The sequence below is a fragment of the Tympanuchus pallidicinctus genome, unplaced genomic scaffold, assembly GCF_026119805.1.
Source record: "Tympanuchus pallidicinctus isolate F22 unplaced genomic scaffold, pur_lepc_1.0 scaffold5, whole genome shotgun sequence".
Lineage (NCBI taxonomy): Eukaryota > Metazoa > Chordata > Aves > Galliformes > Phasianidae > Tympanuchus > Tympanuchus pallidicinctus.
In genome coordinates this window covers 55,248,645-55,266,042 of record NW_026294769.1, presented here as the reverse complement: position 1 = coordinate 55,266,042, position 17,398 = coordinate 55,248,645, and the positions used below count along the sequence as shown (strand labels likewise).

Below are 17,398 nucleotides of genomic sequence, written 5' to 3'. Positions count from 1 at the left end.
TCTATGATGTGAGTACCATTTCAAGGAATTTACTGCTATTTATAACACTTCTTTTTAAATAAGAAAGCTTTTGAAATATTACCTTAAAACCTAAATAAACAGTAATTTATCTTCTAAAATAGTCAGCAATCTGTCACACAAAATCACCAGAATGCTATATGGCAAAAGAAGCACAGCTGTCAACAGTGCATTATAATTGTTGCAAAGTTTCACAAAAGACCTCTCTAATTATAACATCACAACACAAATGTTTATCACAGTGGTTAGCTTGAAATACAATGTGTATTCATAGCTGAAATGAAAGAGGAATGTGAGTGTCAACAAGAAAAGAAGCTGAGTGCCTAAGGGAACAAAGATAAAAACGTTCTGAAAGTAGATGTGGCAGTGATATAGGACTTACTATTACTTGTTCAGCTGTGTATTCCAGACACATGCAGAAGTGAGAGATTAAGAACTGGACAATAGGATGGAGGAAAAAAAGATTTAAAAGAAATAAAGAGATCTGGGGAAAATAAACATCCTCTTAAATGCCCAATTCACCAGATTTTGATGTATCAATTAAGAAATCTTAGAAATTTGACAGACAATTCACAGGTAATACAATAAAGCTGTCAATTTGTTCAGGTTTCTGTAACATTCATCATTTTGCATGGTATTTATTTGTAGGGACAGCAGATATTTTGAGGTTCTTCAGATGCTAATCTGAAATGCAGCACCCTCGATACCACTGTGCATTTGTTTCAATACAGCTGCATTCAAACCAGTGGAAAAGCAGTCTCCTTGGTATGTTATGGTGGTTTTACAGAATCACAGAATTGTAGGGGTTGGAAGGGACCTCCAGAAATCATCGAGTCCAACCCCCTGCCAAAGCAGGTTCCCTACAGCAGGTCGCACAGGTAGGCATCCAGGTGGGTCTTGAACATCTCCAGAGAAGGAGACTCCACCACCTCCCTGGGCAGCCTGTTCCAGTTACAGTGACTGACAGCTAGACTCCACCACACTGCTCCCTCATTGCCCACACCCTTAAGGAATAGAGGGAGAAAATACAATAAAAATGGGATCAAGTGATGAGATAGGACAGGGAAATCACCCACCAGCTACTGTGACAGCCATATCGTTGGTTTTGGATGACTAATATTGAGCTTATTGACTATTACTAGTAGAGCAGTGACAATTATAATCAAGCTACAGATAGCTCTCTGAACAGTAGATAAACCAACTGCCACAAGAAAAAAAAAATCCCATAGTCAGCTCACAGCAATATTTCAACTACAACTTAGGAAGCCGAACTACACACAAAGCAGTAAATAACAGCTTAGTATTTCTAAATGGGAGAAAAGCAAAAAATTGTCCAGTTTGCACAACAGTAAATGTTAATTTTTGTCTCTGAAAGTGCATCCATTAATAGATCCTGATTTTGTATCATCAGCTTACATACGTAGATATTACTAGGTGTAAATTAAACACTACAATATATTTAAAAAGTCACAGAAACAGGTTTCTCTCTCACTAATGTGCAGTTGTTTAGATGGCTATTTTTTAAGCTATCCACAGTGCACAGAAGCTAAGTGTTCAGATACATTCAGCTGCACTTGACAGGACATAAGGACAGGACCATAAGACAATACAGTTAAAAGTCAACAATATTGAGTTCAACCATGGATAAGTAATAAAGGTATGCTTATTAACTCCATATACCCAGGAAAGTTGGACTTTTTTCCCCCCTTGGGAGGAAAGAATTTAGGTTTTTAGCTAGAAAGTGCCTGAATTTCAGAATCACTATGCCACAGTGCTTGCTACCTTGTTAAATCTTTACCTGGATTACTGTAGGTGTATTAGAAAATGCCACTGTGATTGTAAAAAAGAAGCTCATTTGGAGATATTCAGTAAAACATTTTATTAAATAAGAGTACAGTGAAACCAGCTGTAGCAAACCACACACTCCAGAGAATCATGAACCTACACACTACTCATATTTTGTGCCACTGCTAAGTTGGAAACTTTAAAGTAGCAAAATTAGCCTCTTTACAACCAAGCTATTAGTTCCTAATGAGCTCAATTAAAAAGCAGTACATATGGCAGCAACAAGACATGCAGGGCACATGGAAATGGCACTACTGAAAAGCCAAAGCCAGACAGAACTGAACTTGGCCACTAAAATAAAGAACAACAATAAATATTTCTATAAATACATCAACAGCAAGAGGAAGGCTATGGAGAATCTCCATCCCTTGTTGTACACCACGGGCAACTTGGGGACCAAGGATCAGGATAAGGCTGAGGCGCTTAATGCCTTCTTTGCCTCAATCTTTAATATTAAGACTTGTTACTCCCTTGGAACACAGCCCCCTGAGCTGGTAGATAGGGATGGGGAACAGAACAGGCCCTGCATGATCCACGATGAGATGGTTTTGGACCTGCTTCAAAAGTTCACAGGGCCAGATGGATTGCACCCTCAAGTGCCGAGGGAGTTGGTGGATGTGGGTGCCAAGCCACTCTCCATCATTCTTCAGCAATCCTGACTAACTGGAGATGTCAAGGACAAGGGAAGTAATCCTGCCCCTGTACTTAGCATTGGTGAGGCCTCACCTCAAGTACTGTGTTCAGTTTTGGGCAATTCAGTACAGAAAGGATATGGAGGTGCTGGAGCAGGTCCAAAGAAGAGCAACAAGGCTTGTGAAGGGGCTGGAGAATAATCCCTACAAGGAGAGACTGAAGGAACTAGGGCTACTTAGTATGGGGAAAAAGAAGCTGAGGGCAGACTTCATTGCTCTCTTTCTGAAAGGTGCTCATCTGAAATGTGCTTACAAGCAAGAGCAGGGCTGGTCTCTTCTCACTGGTGACAGGACGAGGGGAAATGGCCTCAAATTGCACTAGGGTAAGTCTAGGTTGGGTATCAGGTAACACTTCTTTACAGGGTTGTTAAGCACTGCAATAGGCTCCCCAGGGAGGTGGTTGAGTCACCATCCCTGAAAAGTATTTAAAAAATCATTTTGATGCGGTGCTCAGGGACATGATTTAGCAGAGGGTTGTTAGAGTTAGGGTAGTATGGTCAGGTTGTGGGTGGACTTGGTATCTTCAAGGTCTTTTCCAACTCGAACAATTCTATGATTCTACTTCAGTGATAGGACTTGACAGGTCAGGTAGGTGGTGGGACTTGATATTGAAAGTCTTTCCCAATCAACATGATTCTATGAATTATCAAGGAATGCTGACAACTGAGGAACCTGCTGAGCCACCTCTAAGATAAGGAATAGCAGTAGATGGTCTCATGTGCATGATGAGTACATCAGACTTCTCCAACAGTAATTCTGAAAGTTTTGAAGCCTAAAAAACACTTCAGTATGTCTTCACCTTTTGTCTATAATGGATTATTATTACGTGTAAGTATTTTGCACAGAACATGAAATACCAGCATCAGCGGACTATCAAACGTTACTTTAAGAGCTGGTATTCATCTTTGCTAAACAATGAAAGCACATAGGACTTGCAACAAGTCCATCATCGGTGATAACTGCTTAGAATCTCAGAATCACTAATTACAATCAAATCAGTTTAAAAGTGGTTAAGTTTAATCATGGATACAGACAAAATGTTAGCTTTAAATGAGCTGTGTTTTACCCTTGAGTTGAGTCAGAATCTTATAATTGCATCCCAAACTAAGAACTGAAAGGCCAACATCATTCATCTCTAGCCAGTTGCAGCAGGGTCAGAGGGAAGACTGTCAGTAAACAAGGTGCATCGTCTGTTCCTTCCGCTCATACACAAGCAAGCTGATTTCAGGCAGGTTCCTGCAGTCCCATTATCTCAATACTTGCTTACAGTAGTAGACCACAACAAAAACAAGCGGAAAAAAAGTTATTCAGTTGGAAGCACTGAAAAAGCTTACTTCAGACATGAGATACTGCAATTTGGTATTTTCATTTCAAACGAAGTATTCAAACATTCTCAAAAGCAACACAACTTCTTCTACACAATTTTTTTTTCCCAGTTTTTTCTGTTTCCACAAACATACAAAAACAACCATCCACCTAAACTGACGTACAGCCTGATGAGACGCTGACTCTGCCTGTGTACAGTAAGTGAATGATTCTCTCTTCTTAAAGAACATCCTCATTGTGGCATTCCTGAAGTCCATCCACACACAACAGAAAAGTAGTTTAGGTATAGCTCAATACTGAATAGTCCCAAATTCCTGTCCTTTAACAGGCAGGGAAATACTGCTCTGCCTTCTTCCAAATTCACTATCTTGTTTCATTTTGTTCAAAAGAAAATAAAAGAATTCTAACAATAACCAAACAGGAATTTCACAACAAAGTAAGGATTATTTTGCAGGAGTTACGTTTTCACCCAAAATGCCAGAAGGAAAATGCCTGAGCAGCTGTATATACTGTGAACTTCTTTTAAGTTAACATGGATTATACGTTCACTGACAGAAGGCAATCTCAACTTTTCCAACAGCTACACGCACAGTACACTTCTGTTTAAGTACTTCTGTCCTCAATAAAGCAACCAGTATATGGTAACAAACTACAGTTTTATAAGTCATATTTGTGAGTGGAATACTCTTAGATATGTAATAAAGGAAGAAAAGATAAGAGTACCTCAACCTTTAAACGGAAGCCCTAAGAAAGGAAACTCCACTACAGAAGACTTAACACTACCAAAAACTGAAGTATTTCAGATGAAAATAATTGTTGTATACATTTAAGATAAAAAAGATGTCTGTTGTTAACACCATGAAACCCAATTTCTTCCAACTTCTATATAGATAAAACCATAGTTCATTTTTGAACAAGTTAGCAAAGTAAAACATCCTTAGCAGAGCAGAAAATGAAGTTTTATTCACTGCACAAAATAAATCAACAAAACTATAATGTCTGTTGATGACAATGAAACCACCAGCATATGCACTTGGGACTCTGATCTATTCTGTCCACCAGATGCTCCCTTATGGAAGGCTGGTTAAAAGAATTATAGAGTTCATTGCGGCTTAAACAGATTTTTCTCATGCTGTTAAATATTTTTTTTCTGAAGTTTTACTGCAAAATCTTAATGTTCATTATGATTGTAAGCAAATATCAAGAATGAACAACCTATAGCCCACAGGCCGCATGCAGTGCAGCAGGACAATTCAGCTCACTTATTCCCTTTGGCCTCCTCTGCTATGAACCTCAGCTGCACACCAGATGACTGCAGTGGTGCAGGCAGCCTGCTCCCCAGGACCAATTTATGTCACAGGCTTGTAGCCTCTCTCCCATAGCATAATGAGCCCATATTTAAATGCATGCTGGGAAAAGCATCCTGAAGAGCTTCCAGGAAAGACGGCCACTTCCCACTGCCAGAACAATGCATTTATCCCACAACCCTGTCACCATCCACATCTGAGGAGCACATGGAAAAGAGGATAGCTAGAACGGGCTGAATTTGGGATCAGCAGCATACTCTCACCTACCGTTATTCTCAGGTCTCCACCAGACCCTGCTTGGGGAGAAACTCTGGGGCAGTAAGCTACACAGAAAGACAGAGGCTTCCAGAAAGCATCCGTCCTATAGTGCAATCCAGGTGACATTCACATGCATCAAGTGTCCCAGAGATCATAAAATGACACACTTCTGCCAGAAGGAATAATCTTAAAAAAAAAAAAAAAAAAAAAAAAAAAGAAAAACAGAGCACCCCACCCATCCAAAGCACCTGAGAACTGCTGCTTTTCCCAGTACACCATAAAGCAGCACTGACTGCACTGCACTGATCATGAGACTGTTCTGATCACAGAACTGGGTAGAAAATTTCTTTGAAAAAGTAATTCCTAATCACCCCCACAATTTTAAAATATCAACACTAACAAGCTTTGGGCCTAATGCTAAGTAATTACATATGACCACTACTGCAGCAGCTGTTAGCATATTTCAGGGAATCCTACACTAACCCAAAGCACTGAGTAACGCTGTCAGGCTAACAATAAGTAAATAAATAAATAACGCACACCAGGAGCCTGGCTATGTAACAAAACCAGAAACACAAAATAAATATTCAGCTTTAATTGAAAATATTTGGAAATGAAACAGCTCCAATCAATACATTTTTCCAAAAGAATGATTCACGCATCTACAATAAAAAAGGCTACAGCAATTTTGTGTTATTCAACTTCCAATGAGAGGCAATGAATTAGCAAGTACACTAATGAAGGACAGCGAGTTCAAGTACTAGTGTGGCTCTTCAGACCTCTGCTTCTGGACAGATAGCCTGTTAGATATCAATTAGTCCCCAGCAGATCAGTGCCTGAGCAATGGAGCAATCAAGTTTGTTCTGTGATCTCCTGGTGGAAAGTTTATTTGTTTAACAGATGCATTCAAATTAAGATGACTGTGACAAGTGGATATTGCTAGCCGTGCAATACAATTTCCTTGTGGTTCTGCAGAACATAGGAAGACCTACACTGATTGCAGGGATTTGCGTATATAAGCAAAAGGGCACAACTAAAACACAACATTTCCACGCTCTACTGGCAAAAAGGCAGTTTATTGGTCAAGTTCATCACTGACCACAAGAACTCAAAATAAAACAATGTGCCATTTGTGCATCAAAACTATTCAGCAGGAACCATCGCCTAAGTGTAGCTATTCTAAAGTAAGTCACAAGCCATGAATGAATAAGGTGAACTTTTTCTGCTTAAGTTCAATGACTGCTTTTAATAAATTATAATTGAGTTGCACCCTTCCTGAGAAAACACCACTCCTTCCAATGGGAACAAGCTATAATTTCAGTGTACACTGTACTTCATAGAATTAAGAATATTTTTGTCTTTCAGAATTTTAAGAAGCTTTCACCAAAGGTGGGTAACTTACAGGTTTTTTCCACTACAAAATCTGTAATCATGCCTCTTCTGAAATAGGCTTTGCTATAATGAGGAGCTAAAATACATTCCAACAAATTTAACTATGCTTTAATCTATCAACAAATGAGAAAAAACTACTTCCTCTCTAAGGAAATATTTTTTAAGCACATTACCTCACCTCATTCCCTGTTAAACCATACACCAATCCAAACTCTTCACCCAGCTACATGAAACAAAGCTGGATTGTTGGATTCTAATTTTGATGGGGACAAATCTGGAAATACTGCAAAGTAAATCAACTGAAGTATTCCAGACCTATGGCAGGGAAGGTAGAATCAGAGTCCAACCCGGACTTCTGGGAATTACGCCAAACATGATACATAAATTCACCTTGCAACAAAGACACTGACTGTTGGTATCGCATTTCCTTGCTGTTGTAGGTCATTGAAAAAAGCTAACTAAGATCAGTAAAGGCAGGAGGATTATTCGTTCTACTTTGTACTCCTGTGTCTACATAGCAGAACATTTTTTCTTTACAAAGACAAACACGTTAGTATTAACATTGCCTTAGTAAGCCTATTTTCTGGAATACAAACCAGTGAGGCTTTGGTATCAAAGTTTCAACTCTGCTATTCACTCATCCATTTGCAGAATTAACAAATATTTAGAAAAACTTTCAGGAGCCAAGCTTATCAGATCAATATTCTGTTCTTTTTCTAACACTTGAAATACAAAAGTCTGCTCTGATGTATGATTCCACAGCAATGGCACAACAGCAGTTACTGCTCATCTCTATTCTTGGGCAAACGTGGTCCACACCAACATCCAATAACTTACGCTGTGACATCAATAATTACCAACTCTCCACATTAACCACAGCAAAGAAGAAACCAGATAGCCTCTGCTAGCTCATAAATTGCCACGAAGACTAGACTTATCCTGCAACAACCTTGCTCTGAAAGCAGTTGGGAGTAAGTTTGAAAGCTGAGCTAAGTATCAACGAATGCAACTTGGCCTTCAACTTGCAGTTCAGCTGCATCATTCGTGTACCAGCCAGCTTCCCTTCTCAGAGCTCTCAGGACAGGGCAGAACACAGACATGACAGGGAGGAATCGCACTGCCTGCTGGCTAACGTATGCCAACTGGAGCAGCTACCTGCCCGGGTCAATCCTACAGAGCAGTTTCCCAAATATATGATGATTTGCATTATCATCTTAACTTTCTCAGCATATAGCCTCCAAACACATAAAATTACAGGCATAGCATTTATAATCTGGTTCAAGTGTAGGCAATCAAAATAGTTATACGTTTCCAAAATCATTATTTATTAATGCAAAAATTTCCCTACCAATTTTGATGTAATATACTTGTACTTCCATGACAGGCAGCACCACAGGGACATTAATAAGATCAGAAACCTGTTATTTGATTCCAAACAATCACTCAGAAGCAAATCTTAGGTTGCACAACTACTGATTTTCTTAAACTTACATAATATATAAACACATATATATTACACACATGCACACTCATTCCCCTTTGTACTTATAATTCCTTGTCCCTAAGATATTCAACACAGATAATCTCACCTGAAATATACCAGCATATGCTAATCACTATTGTTAGTGAGAGGAATTTATAGTTCCCATCTGTTGACAGTTTTTGTTTTCAATTTTAGAAACAGTTTCTAAATACTAAGACAGTAAATAAATTCTGTGAATTTATTTAAAGTAATTTTTCCTGAGCTCCCACTTGTTCTACCTCAATGCCATGATCCACAGACTTTGAAGTTCTAATAAGCGAGATACAATAATCACCCCTGCATCAGTTCTGATGCAAAGCCTACTACACCATCCATTATCACACTAAGATTCTGGCTTGCCACACGCAGTTCCTTCAATTCCCTAGCAGCACAGCTACTTCAAAGAAAACAACACTGGATGTTATCCTAGTTAGTACAGAATTATTATTTAAGTTTCAAATGTCACTTTCTAAATGATACTATGTTGAGAGTTCAACCTGATATTGTAACTAAATACACAGCCCGGGTTCTGCAGTTTTCTAGTGATTGTGGGACATAAAGATGGTCCACTGAACGATGTCAGAAAAAAACTGTTTTGGTTTGTTAGAAGGAAGGAAGGAAAGAAATACACTTTGACTACCAATCAGGTGGACACATGCCTTCCCACAAAACTGCCAGAAATGTTTGTTTGTTATTCCACTGCTACCATTGCCTTATTAAAGTCTGGAATAATACAAATTTTCTACTTTGTAAAATAAGAATAAAAATGGGATATATACGGATGCTAGGAGTCAAAAAAATGTATGAGAAGCAGCACTAACATGGAACAGTATTGCAAAAGAGAACTTACATATGGAGATGAACACAGAAGCAAGGTTACACAAATAAAAGGGAAGAAAACAAATACAAAAGCCACTCAGCAAATAATGCCTCCAATTTTATTACATTGGCCCATGACATCAGAGCAGGTTGCTGGTGACGTGCAGGCTTTTGTTAATCACTGGTGAAGATGCAGGGCTAAAGGTAGTGACTATGCTGAAAAACAGTATTTTGTAGCTGAGAATTTGCACTATCAAATAGGGTCATTGTGCTCTTTGTACCTATTACAGTTTCCATGGAAATAAAGGGCACTGCTTTTAGAGCAACCCACATAACACTGTTATTAACAACAGCATTTGACATAGGTTTATAAATTTTCATGCGCCACGACTAATGAGAGATGCAGGTATTTGACAAAAAATGGTTTTACCAGCTACTGCTGTATGCTATTTTATTTTACATAGAACATGACAAGCTACTGCCAAAGTTAGTCAAATGCTATGTCCAATTTTAGAGAATGTTATGGAAGCAAAAATAAGAGCTAGAAGTGAAGACAGAAATGGGGAAAATACAGTTTCTTGTGTCCTAACTGCAAACAACACAGTATCAAACATAAGCAGATTCCCACAATTGAGAAATGGTTAAATATTTCTGTCAAGACATATTCCCAATATGGCTTGCAGATTACAACTCTAAACAGACTCTTGATCCAATGGAAGTTTCACAAATTATCTTCTATTTTCATATTAACTCATGTACAAAATTTCCTGAAATTTCAACTGCCAGCAAATGAACTTATTTTCCATCAACAGTGATACTGAATATGTATGAACACTACATGAACATACCTAATCATTTGCTGATCTAACTCAATTTTGATATTCTCAACTGTTAGTACACTATTTTCTCAATCAATCAACTCACTTTTGAAAATGGACCTCACAGTATCAATTAGCACAAAACTTCATACCTGTTATTAACCTTGAAATTACAATTCTGATAATACTACATGACAGTTTCCTTCTTGTAGAGCAGCTCTCAAACTCCTCATCTTATACTTTGTATACAACATATAAAGTCACTGTCAGACTCCCTGATCTATGAAGGTTGTTTTTTTGTTGTTGTTGTTGTTGTTTTTTAGGAAATACTCCTTCTCCAAAAGAGTGGTGAAGCATTGGAGTAGGCTTCCCAGAAAGGTGGGAGTCACCATCCCTGCGGGTGTTAAAGAGGAGATGTGGCACTCAGAGTATGGGTTATTGGGCATGGCAGCAATGGGTTGGCAGTTGGACTAGATAATCTTAGTGGTCTTTTCCAAACTTAAGGATCCTATGAAAAAGACATCACTATAAAAGTGCTAAATAAAAACACTTAAGAAACATAGACACTAGGCTTCTATAGTGCTAAAGTAGAAATCTGAACTACTAAAGATTGTGAGTTAGTCCTCCAATTTCAAGTTTTAACATACTTCTGCTGTCACTGAACACCATACACATACACTCAAGGCAGAAAAAATATATCATCTATACCAGCCATATTTGATTGAGTTACTACAAATGAGAATGAGAAAGGGAAAAAAAACACTAAGGTCCTCAAACTAGTTACACCACCTAGGCAAACATTATATAACTGTACACTCATCATCAAATACAAGCCTTCTGTCTTCCCTTTCAAAGTCTTTCATAACCTTTTTGCACACTCTATCTACCATCTTGATCATTTCCTAGTCAAGATTAATTTCTGCTTTCAGCACTCTTTGATGGCAGTCTCTACTGATTATCAGATAAGTATGTCTGCTATTCTGACAAGCATACTTATGAGCTGTTCTCCACTGTTCACAGACTTAAAATATTCCTTCAAAACCTTCTTTGTAATACCTCATAAAAGAAATAGTGGTTAGAAGTCTACATACTGATAAAAAAAAAAATAAAAGGTTTTCTTGTGCTCATGTAACTGTTTGTATTTAAAAGACTTCCCTGATTGAGAAATTTGTTACAGAATCATAGAAGACCCTCAGTTGGAAGGCATCAGAAGTCTCACTGAATCCAACTCCTGATTCCACACTAGACCTTGTTATAGAGACAGTGTTCATTAAGTGCACTGGTTTCCCCTGATGCACTGTGTCCTGTGTCTTTAAGACAAGAACTCAAAACTGAAGTACTAATACAGACAATGCTTTTCTCCTTGAATCTCTCCACTTGCATCATTTCCAAGACTAAAAACCACAGAACTCAAGGTTGAGCATCCAGAAGATTAGTCTTGTGGTTAGCTATGATGCCAGTAAGGTGAAGGATACAGATGCAGACTTGTCCTTCCCAATTAGCACAGAATTTAAAGCCTCCTGTTTGAGCAAAGAGATATTGTGACAGGAAAGGAGGAAGAGGAATGAGCAAATAACTTTAAACAGCTTTCAAATAAGAAAAAAAAGACTGGGTAGAAAAGAAAAAATGTTGTTAAGGTCCAACAGGATAAAAAAGGTGACCGAAGCCCTGGGGTAGGAACCTGCCTCTGAACAAGGGGATTTCAAGTCCATGAATACTGGAAATTCAACTATCCCATGAAACTACACATAACATTCATGAAGAACAATACCAGAGCAATTTACCATAACTGAACAAATAGAAGTCAGAAAGCAAGTTCAAAACCACACGTAAGTGCATAAGAACATATTTCCATCATACCTACCAGCATCTCATAGCTTTGATAACATAAGGGGTCATGCTTTAACCTCAGTGCTGCAGAAGTCTACATTCAAAAGCAGTAAGACAAGCACAACTGCACTAAGGAGACATATAAAAATAAAATGCAAAATGCTGCACACCAAATTACCAAGGTAACAGCAGTAACCCAATTTATAACCAAGACTACATACATAGCATGTTCTATACAACACCACCTTAATCACTGCAAAGTTCTGTTCCTGATGCACTGAAGTTTTATTTTCTTACAAAGGAGCCACGCATATTCAACAATTCCAATTGTTGAAGTGGTAGTATTAGCTGCAAAGAAGGAAAGAGGAAAAGCAAGGAAAATAGAGGAAAATTATCATCATCAATGCTCAAACCTCCTAATGTGCTACCAAAACACCACTAATGGTTTGGTATTTGTGGTTTTTGTATATCACTGGGTGAACTCACCAGGTACACAGTATTTCTGCTTAGAATATTAGCATAAAACCAGAAATTGAGCCATTACAGCCACTTCAAACTCTTCTCTCAATCAAGGAGACAACGCAATTAATTGACAACAAAAAAAATAACCAGTGACACAGCAAAACTATAGCACAGGCATACAGAAGAGGTTTCTTTGTCCATAACAACCTGTAGGGTCCACTAGCAAATAATTTCAAGTGAAACTGTGTACTTCAACTCCCACCCATAGCCAAAATAAATGTGTTTTGAAGTAGACTCTTTCCAAGGAAGAGATACATCACTCAATGAGCAGGTCAGGGAATGAATTTTTTGCTCAGATGAAACCATATATATGCTCATTAAGGATTTTGTCTGAGGAAGGAGATGCAAGATTATGGCAGCAAGCTTTTGAAAACTAAGAACTTTCTTGCTAATTATATAGTTCTTCATTTACAGAAAATCTATGCAGAAGAGTTTTAGCTGGAGATAAATTCACCTGAAGATTATTTTACTACAATCTTCCACAGAGAAATTCTATTATTAGTTTTTTTTCCATTCACTAATTACTAACTTTTATGATAACAGGTCTTTGCCATCTGCACAGTCACACTAGAACACAAGAATTTGTTGAAATATTTTAGAAAATATTTTTAATAGTAATTTAATAAAATCCAAACTGTCGACTTGTTATTAGTCAAAGATACTTCCTCTACAGCACAGACTCAAATTTTACTCTCCTGAGTGTACATAGTACCGAATAACTTGTCCAAAGGTCAGCTGTAATTTTCAGAAATCCTTTATTGCTCCTGAATGTGAAACATCTGTAACAAATACTTGTTTTGAGAATGCTTTACATTCATGACATTTGACCTTTTGCTGTATGCACCACAAAACTTGAGTTTCAAATACCATGCAAGCAGGAAATCCGATCATTCCAGCAGTAGCCCTCTGCATGGTTGAATATCAAATATTAGTTCTGGGTTGCACAAAGTCATAGGGTACAAATCTTCTTCTGCAGCTTCAATAATTAGTTGTAATTCACTGCTTCTAAAACACATTTCTTAAAGAACATCTGGCCTCACAATCCTACTTCCAGATTGGAAAAGTACTTAGTATTTGGCTGTTGGTGTGTGCTCTTATGTGTATGTGTACATGCTCATATGCAACGTAGATTTAGTAGAACTACAGAACACAAGCACACACTTTCTGCATGGCGTATCTAGGACTACACATTTCTGTTCCAGCAACAAAAGCCTTTTTAGCCCTATAACTGTAGAAGAAATTTACAAGAAAAATCAAACAATTGAAAACATACTCTGACATCATTGCTGGCTGATAACTAATTATCGGCAAGAAATGTTAACAGCTCATCGAGCTTCCTACCAAACACCTGAGAGCTTTGCACAAATTGGAAGTTTCTTTTGCAGGATTCCTAATACCAACGGTGGACTGCATATTGAAATTAAAATGAAAAGAAGGATTAAAAAGAAAGACAGAGAGCTTTCCTGGAGCTAAAGCATAAAACTGCTTAAGAAGACAAGCTCAACATCAACAAGCCCGAGTACTTCTTATAGACAAAATCAGAAATATAACAACGTTGAGCCACTGCATATCTGACCTTCACTGTGCCTTATTCTTCAGACGGTTTTAAATAAAATTACCTATACAGGCTATCATTCTCACCAATCCCTCAATGCTAGGAAGACATCCATCATATTTCTTACCTGAGCTCCATCCTTTAATTTCAAGATGCATTCCATTGTATTGATAGTGATGACAACTGGTTCTGATCCTAATTTTGTCCATGGCACATGAATCCGAAGCTCATGAATATGCCCACTTAAAAAAGTAAATGGTAGTTTCAGTTCCTAACAACAAAAGAAACAGTGATGAATTAACTGCTAAAATATATCAGAACAGAACACTTCTAACATAAAATAATAAGGCTTTAGCACAGAAATAGATCAAAGGTTCTTCCCCCTCCCCAGATAATCAGTGTGCCACTGGGCTTAGCAACTAGCCCACTAATTGCTTGTACATGTACATTACAATTGCTCTGTTAGAAAGACCCATCTAGATTACCATGTCCTTGATAATAATAGGTTAAAAACCACCTCTCGCATGAAGGTACCAGAAAATCTCTTGCTATTACAGAGACAAATAAAAATGAACAGGATGAAAGCAAATAATTAAATTGATCCATGACCTACAGTAGAACAGGAATTTGGAATTAAACATCAAAAAATGCAGAGCAAGGCAATTTCTTCCAAAATATTTTAGCACTTTGACTTCTAAGAGTTTGATACTCTTAAGATTGGCAACAAACAAAAACCATACTAAGACTCCAGGGGCCTCATAGCTTTAGTGAGAAACAATGAAGGTACTGGTTTTTTGGGAGTTTTTTTTGTTTGTCATTAAGTGCATACTCACTGGGTCCTTTCATTTTTTGTAAATACAATTTTTACTCTTATTTTTCCCTATTGCTAAAATAACAATAAGGAAATAAGCCAAACAGATCAGTAGAAGTCAAAACAGAAACAATCAAACCAAAAATCACTCCATAAAGCAAAGGAGTTACTTGGTACACTTCCTTTGGTTTACAAATGAGAATTTCTTCGTGTTATGAACAGTAAATCTGTTGAACACCACCAGGATGCAACACTTCTCATTTACCAAACTTGTACTAAGAATTTAAAACAAAAAAAATGAGATTAAAATGGCACAGTTTCGTTTAAGAAAAAGAGGCCACCAAGCCAGACATTCTAAACTAGGAAATATAAGTAGTACAATTTCAACTGCTAATTTTATTAGGACTCTTGTGCTTGCATTTCATAGCATCCTTGATAGTAACACAATGTTACTCCTTGGAACCCCCAAATAATGACAGAAGCACTCATTAGAAAAGCAGTTATTTATTCTTTTTATTCAGAGCATTCAAGGTGCTTCCCTCCCCACATTAAACTGCTCAGCAAATAAGTTACCACACTCTTCACTGGCAAAATCCAGATTCCTCCTCACCAAAACCTAACTTCGATTTTACACAGCCTTGAAAATTGGTGCTTAGCTCTACCAAGTCAGACTTCAACCCCTAAAAAAAGCCTGGTACTACCAGTCCACGCAGCAAGCACATCTCCGCAGGACAGCCCTATTGAGCTAAATGTCCCATACAACTTGTTAACAGGCTGCACAAGGCACAGAGGTTTAGATACACTTTGTATCTCATAGAATCACCAAGATTGGAAAAGACCCACAAGATCACCCAGTCCAACCATCCACCTATCACAACAGTTCTCACTAAAATATGTCCCTCAAAACAAGATTCAAACATTCCTTGAACACCTCCAGGGTCGGTGACTCCACCACCTCCCTGGGCAGCCCATTCCAGTGCCTGACCACTCTTTCAGAAAAGCAGTATTTCCTAACATCCAGCCTGAATCTCCCCTGGCGCAGCTTGAAGCCATTCCCCCTGGTCCTATCACTAATGACACAAGAGAAGAGGCCGACCCCCAGCTCACTACAACCTCCCTTCAGGTAGTTACAGAGAGCAATGAGGTCTCCCCTGAGCCTCCTGTGCTCCAGACTGAACATTCCCAGCTCCTTCAGCCGCTCCTCACAAGCCCTGTGCTCCAGACCCCTCACCAGCTTTGTTGCCCTTCTCTGAACCCGCCCCAGGCCTCAATGTCTTTCTTGCAGTGAGGGGCCAAAACTGGACACAGCACTTGAGGTGCGGCCTCATCAGAGCTGAGTACAGGGGGACAATCGCTTCCCCATTCCTGCTGGCAACGCTGTTTTTGACACAAGGCAGGGTGCCATTGGCGTTGGCCACCTGGGCACACTGTTGGCTCATGTTCATCTCAGGTACATAGCAGAGGGCAGCACACAGGATACTTCCATGTACTTCAGATCCAAAATGCTGGAAAAAGTAGCCTCAGGGGCTCTCTGGGAAGCCTGAGCTTAACACTCACCAGGCAGAACAGCCACCTGCAGCTGGAGACTAGAAACCAGATTTAAAATAACAAAATTGGTTAGTGCAAAATGAACAGAATTTGATAGTGCATTAGAATTTTCAGATAGCATCTGCAAACTATTTTAATGGTGAAGGGACTAACAAAGATGACTTTTGAGGGAACTGGAGCTGTTCTGCCTGGAGATGAGGAGAGACCTCATTACTCTGTACAATCTGAAAGGAGGGCAGCAGATTTTTTTCTGAGGTAAGAAGTGACAGGACATGAATAAATATTCTTAAGGTGCACTGGGATAGGTTTAGATTGGACATGAAACAGAAGCTCTTCACAGCCAGGATGGTCAAGCATTGAAAGCAGCTGCCCAGGGAGGCAGGTGGTGGAGTCCTCACCCCAGGAAGCATTTAAGAGATGTGTGGATGTGGGACTGAGGAATGTGGTGGAGTGATGGGACTCTGGAGGTCAAGTCATCAGACTTGGTTATCTTGAAGGTCTTTCCCAACCTAAATGATTCTACAAGCTAAGAGTAAATGAAATATATTCACTGCTGACAATATCATCTGAGAAAACAAATACACCACATTGTGACAAATGTTTTTTGGTTTTTTTTTGTTTTTTTTTTTTTTTTTGTTTTTTTGTGTTTTTTTTTTTTTAAATGAACTACAGCATTCATTTTGTAAAAAAGTCTTTGGGTTCTGAAGTTAAAAAAACAAAAAAAAAAAAAACAAAAAAAACCCAACCCATCTCTCATATCAGAGACTCTCAGCTCCTTCTTCAGTCGTGCTGACTCAAAACCACATCTAATTTCAAGCCTCCATTCCCAAAGAAGATAGTCACAGACCTTCTCATAAAAACAGATTGAAATGTGTTGTTTTCACAAAGTGTTTTTCCTTCATCTCATTCACAAATACACTGAAAATTTTAGCCAAAAGCCTCTCTCAAAAAAAATTCAGACTTAGGCAAACAACACCAAAATACAAACATTTTAATCCAGATAGGTTTTTTTTTTCATTTAGTTACCAAAAAGCAAGTGCTAAACTATCCTGCTATAGACATAATTGTACTGATAAAACAGTAAATCAAAAAGTATTTTATTCTTCAGCTTTTCAAAAGAAGTGATCAAAAAAAC

The 17,398-nt window shown here is 38.3% G+C and overlaps 1 protein-coding gene across 5 annotated transcripts in view; it reads right to left on the bottom strand.

Annotated features, from left to right (window-relative positions):
• Nucleotides 1-17,398, bottom strand: part of VPS13B (vacuolar protein sorting 13 homolog B) — a 415,034-nt gene that overhangs the window by 392,471 nt on the left and 5,165 nt on the right. For all 5 annotated transcript variants that reach the window (XM_052704440.1, XM_052704437.1, XM_052704439.1 and 2 more), the window contains exon 3: nt 14,032-14,175. In XM_052704440.1, the coding sequence (XP_052560400.1) occupies nt 14,032-14,175 (144 nt within the window). The remainder of the gene's footprint in view (nt 1-14,031; nt 14,176-17,398) is intronic.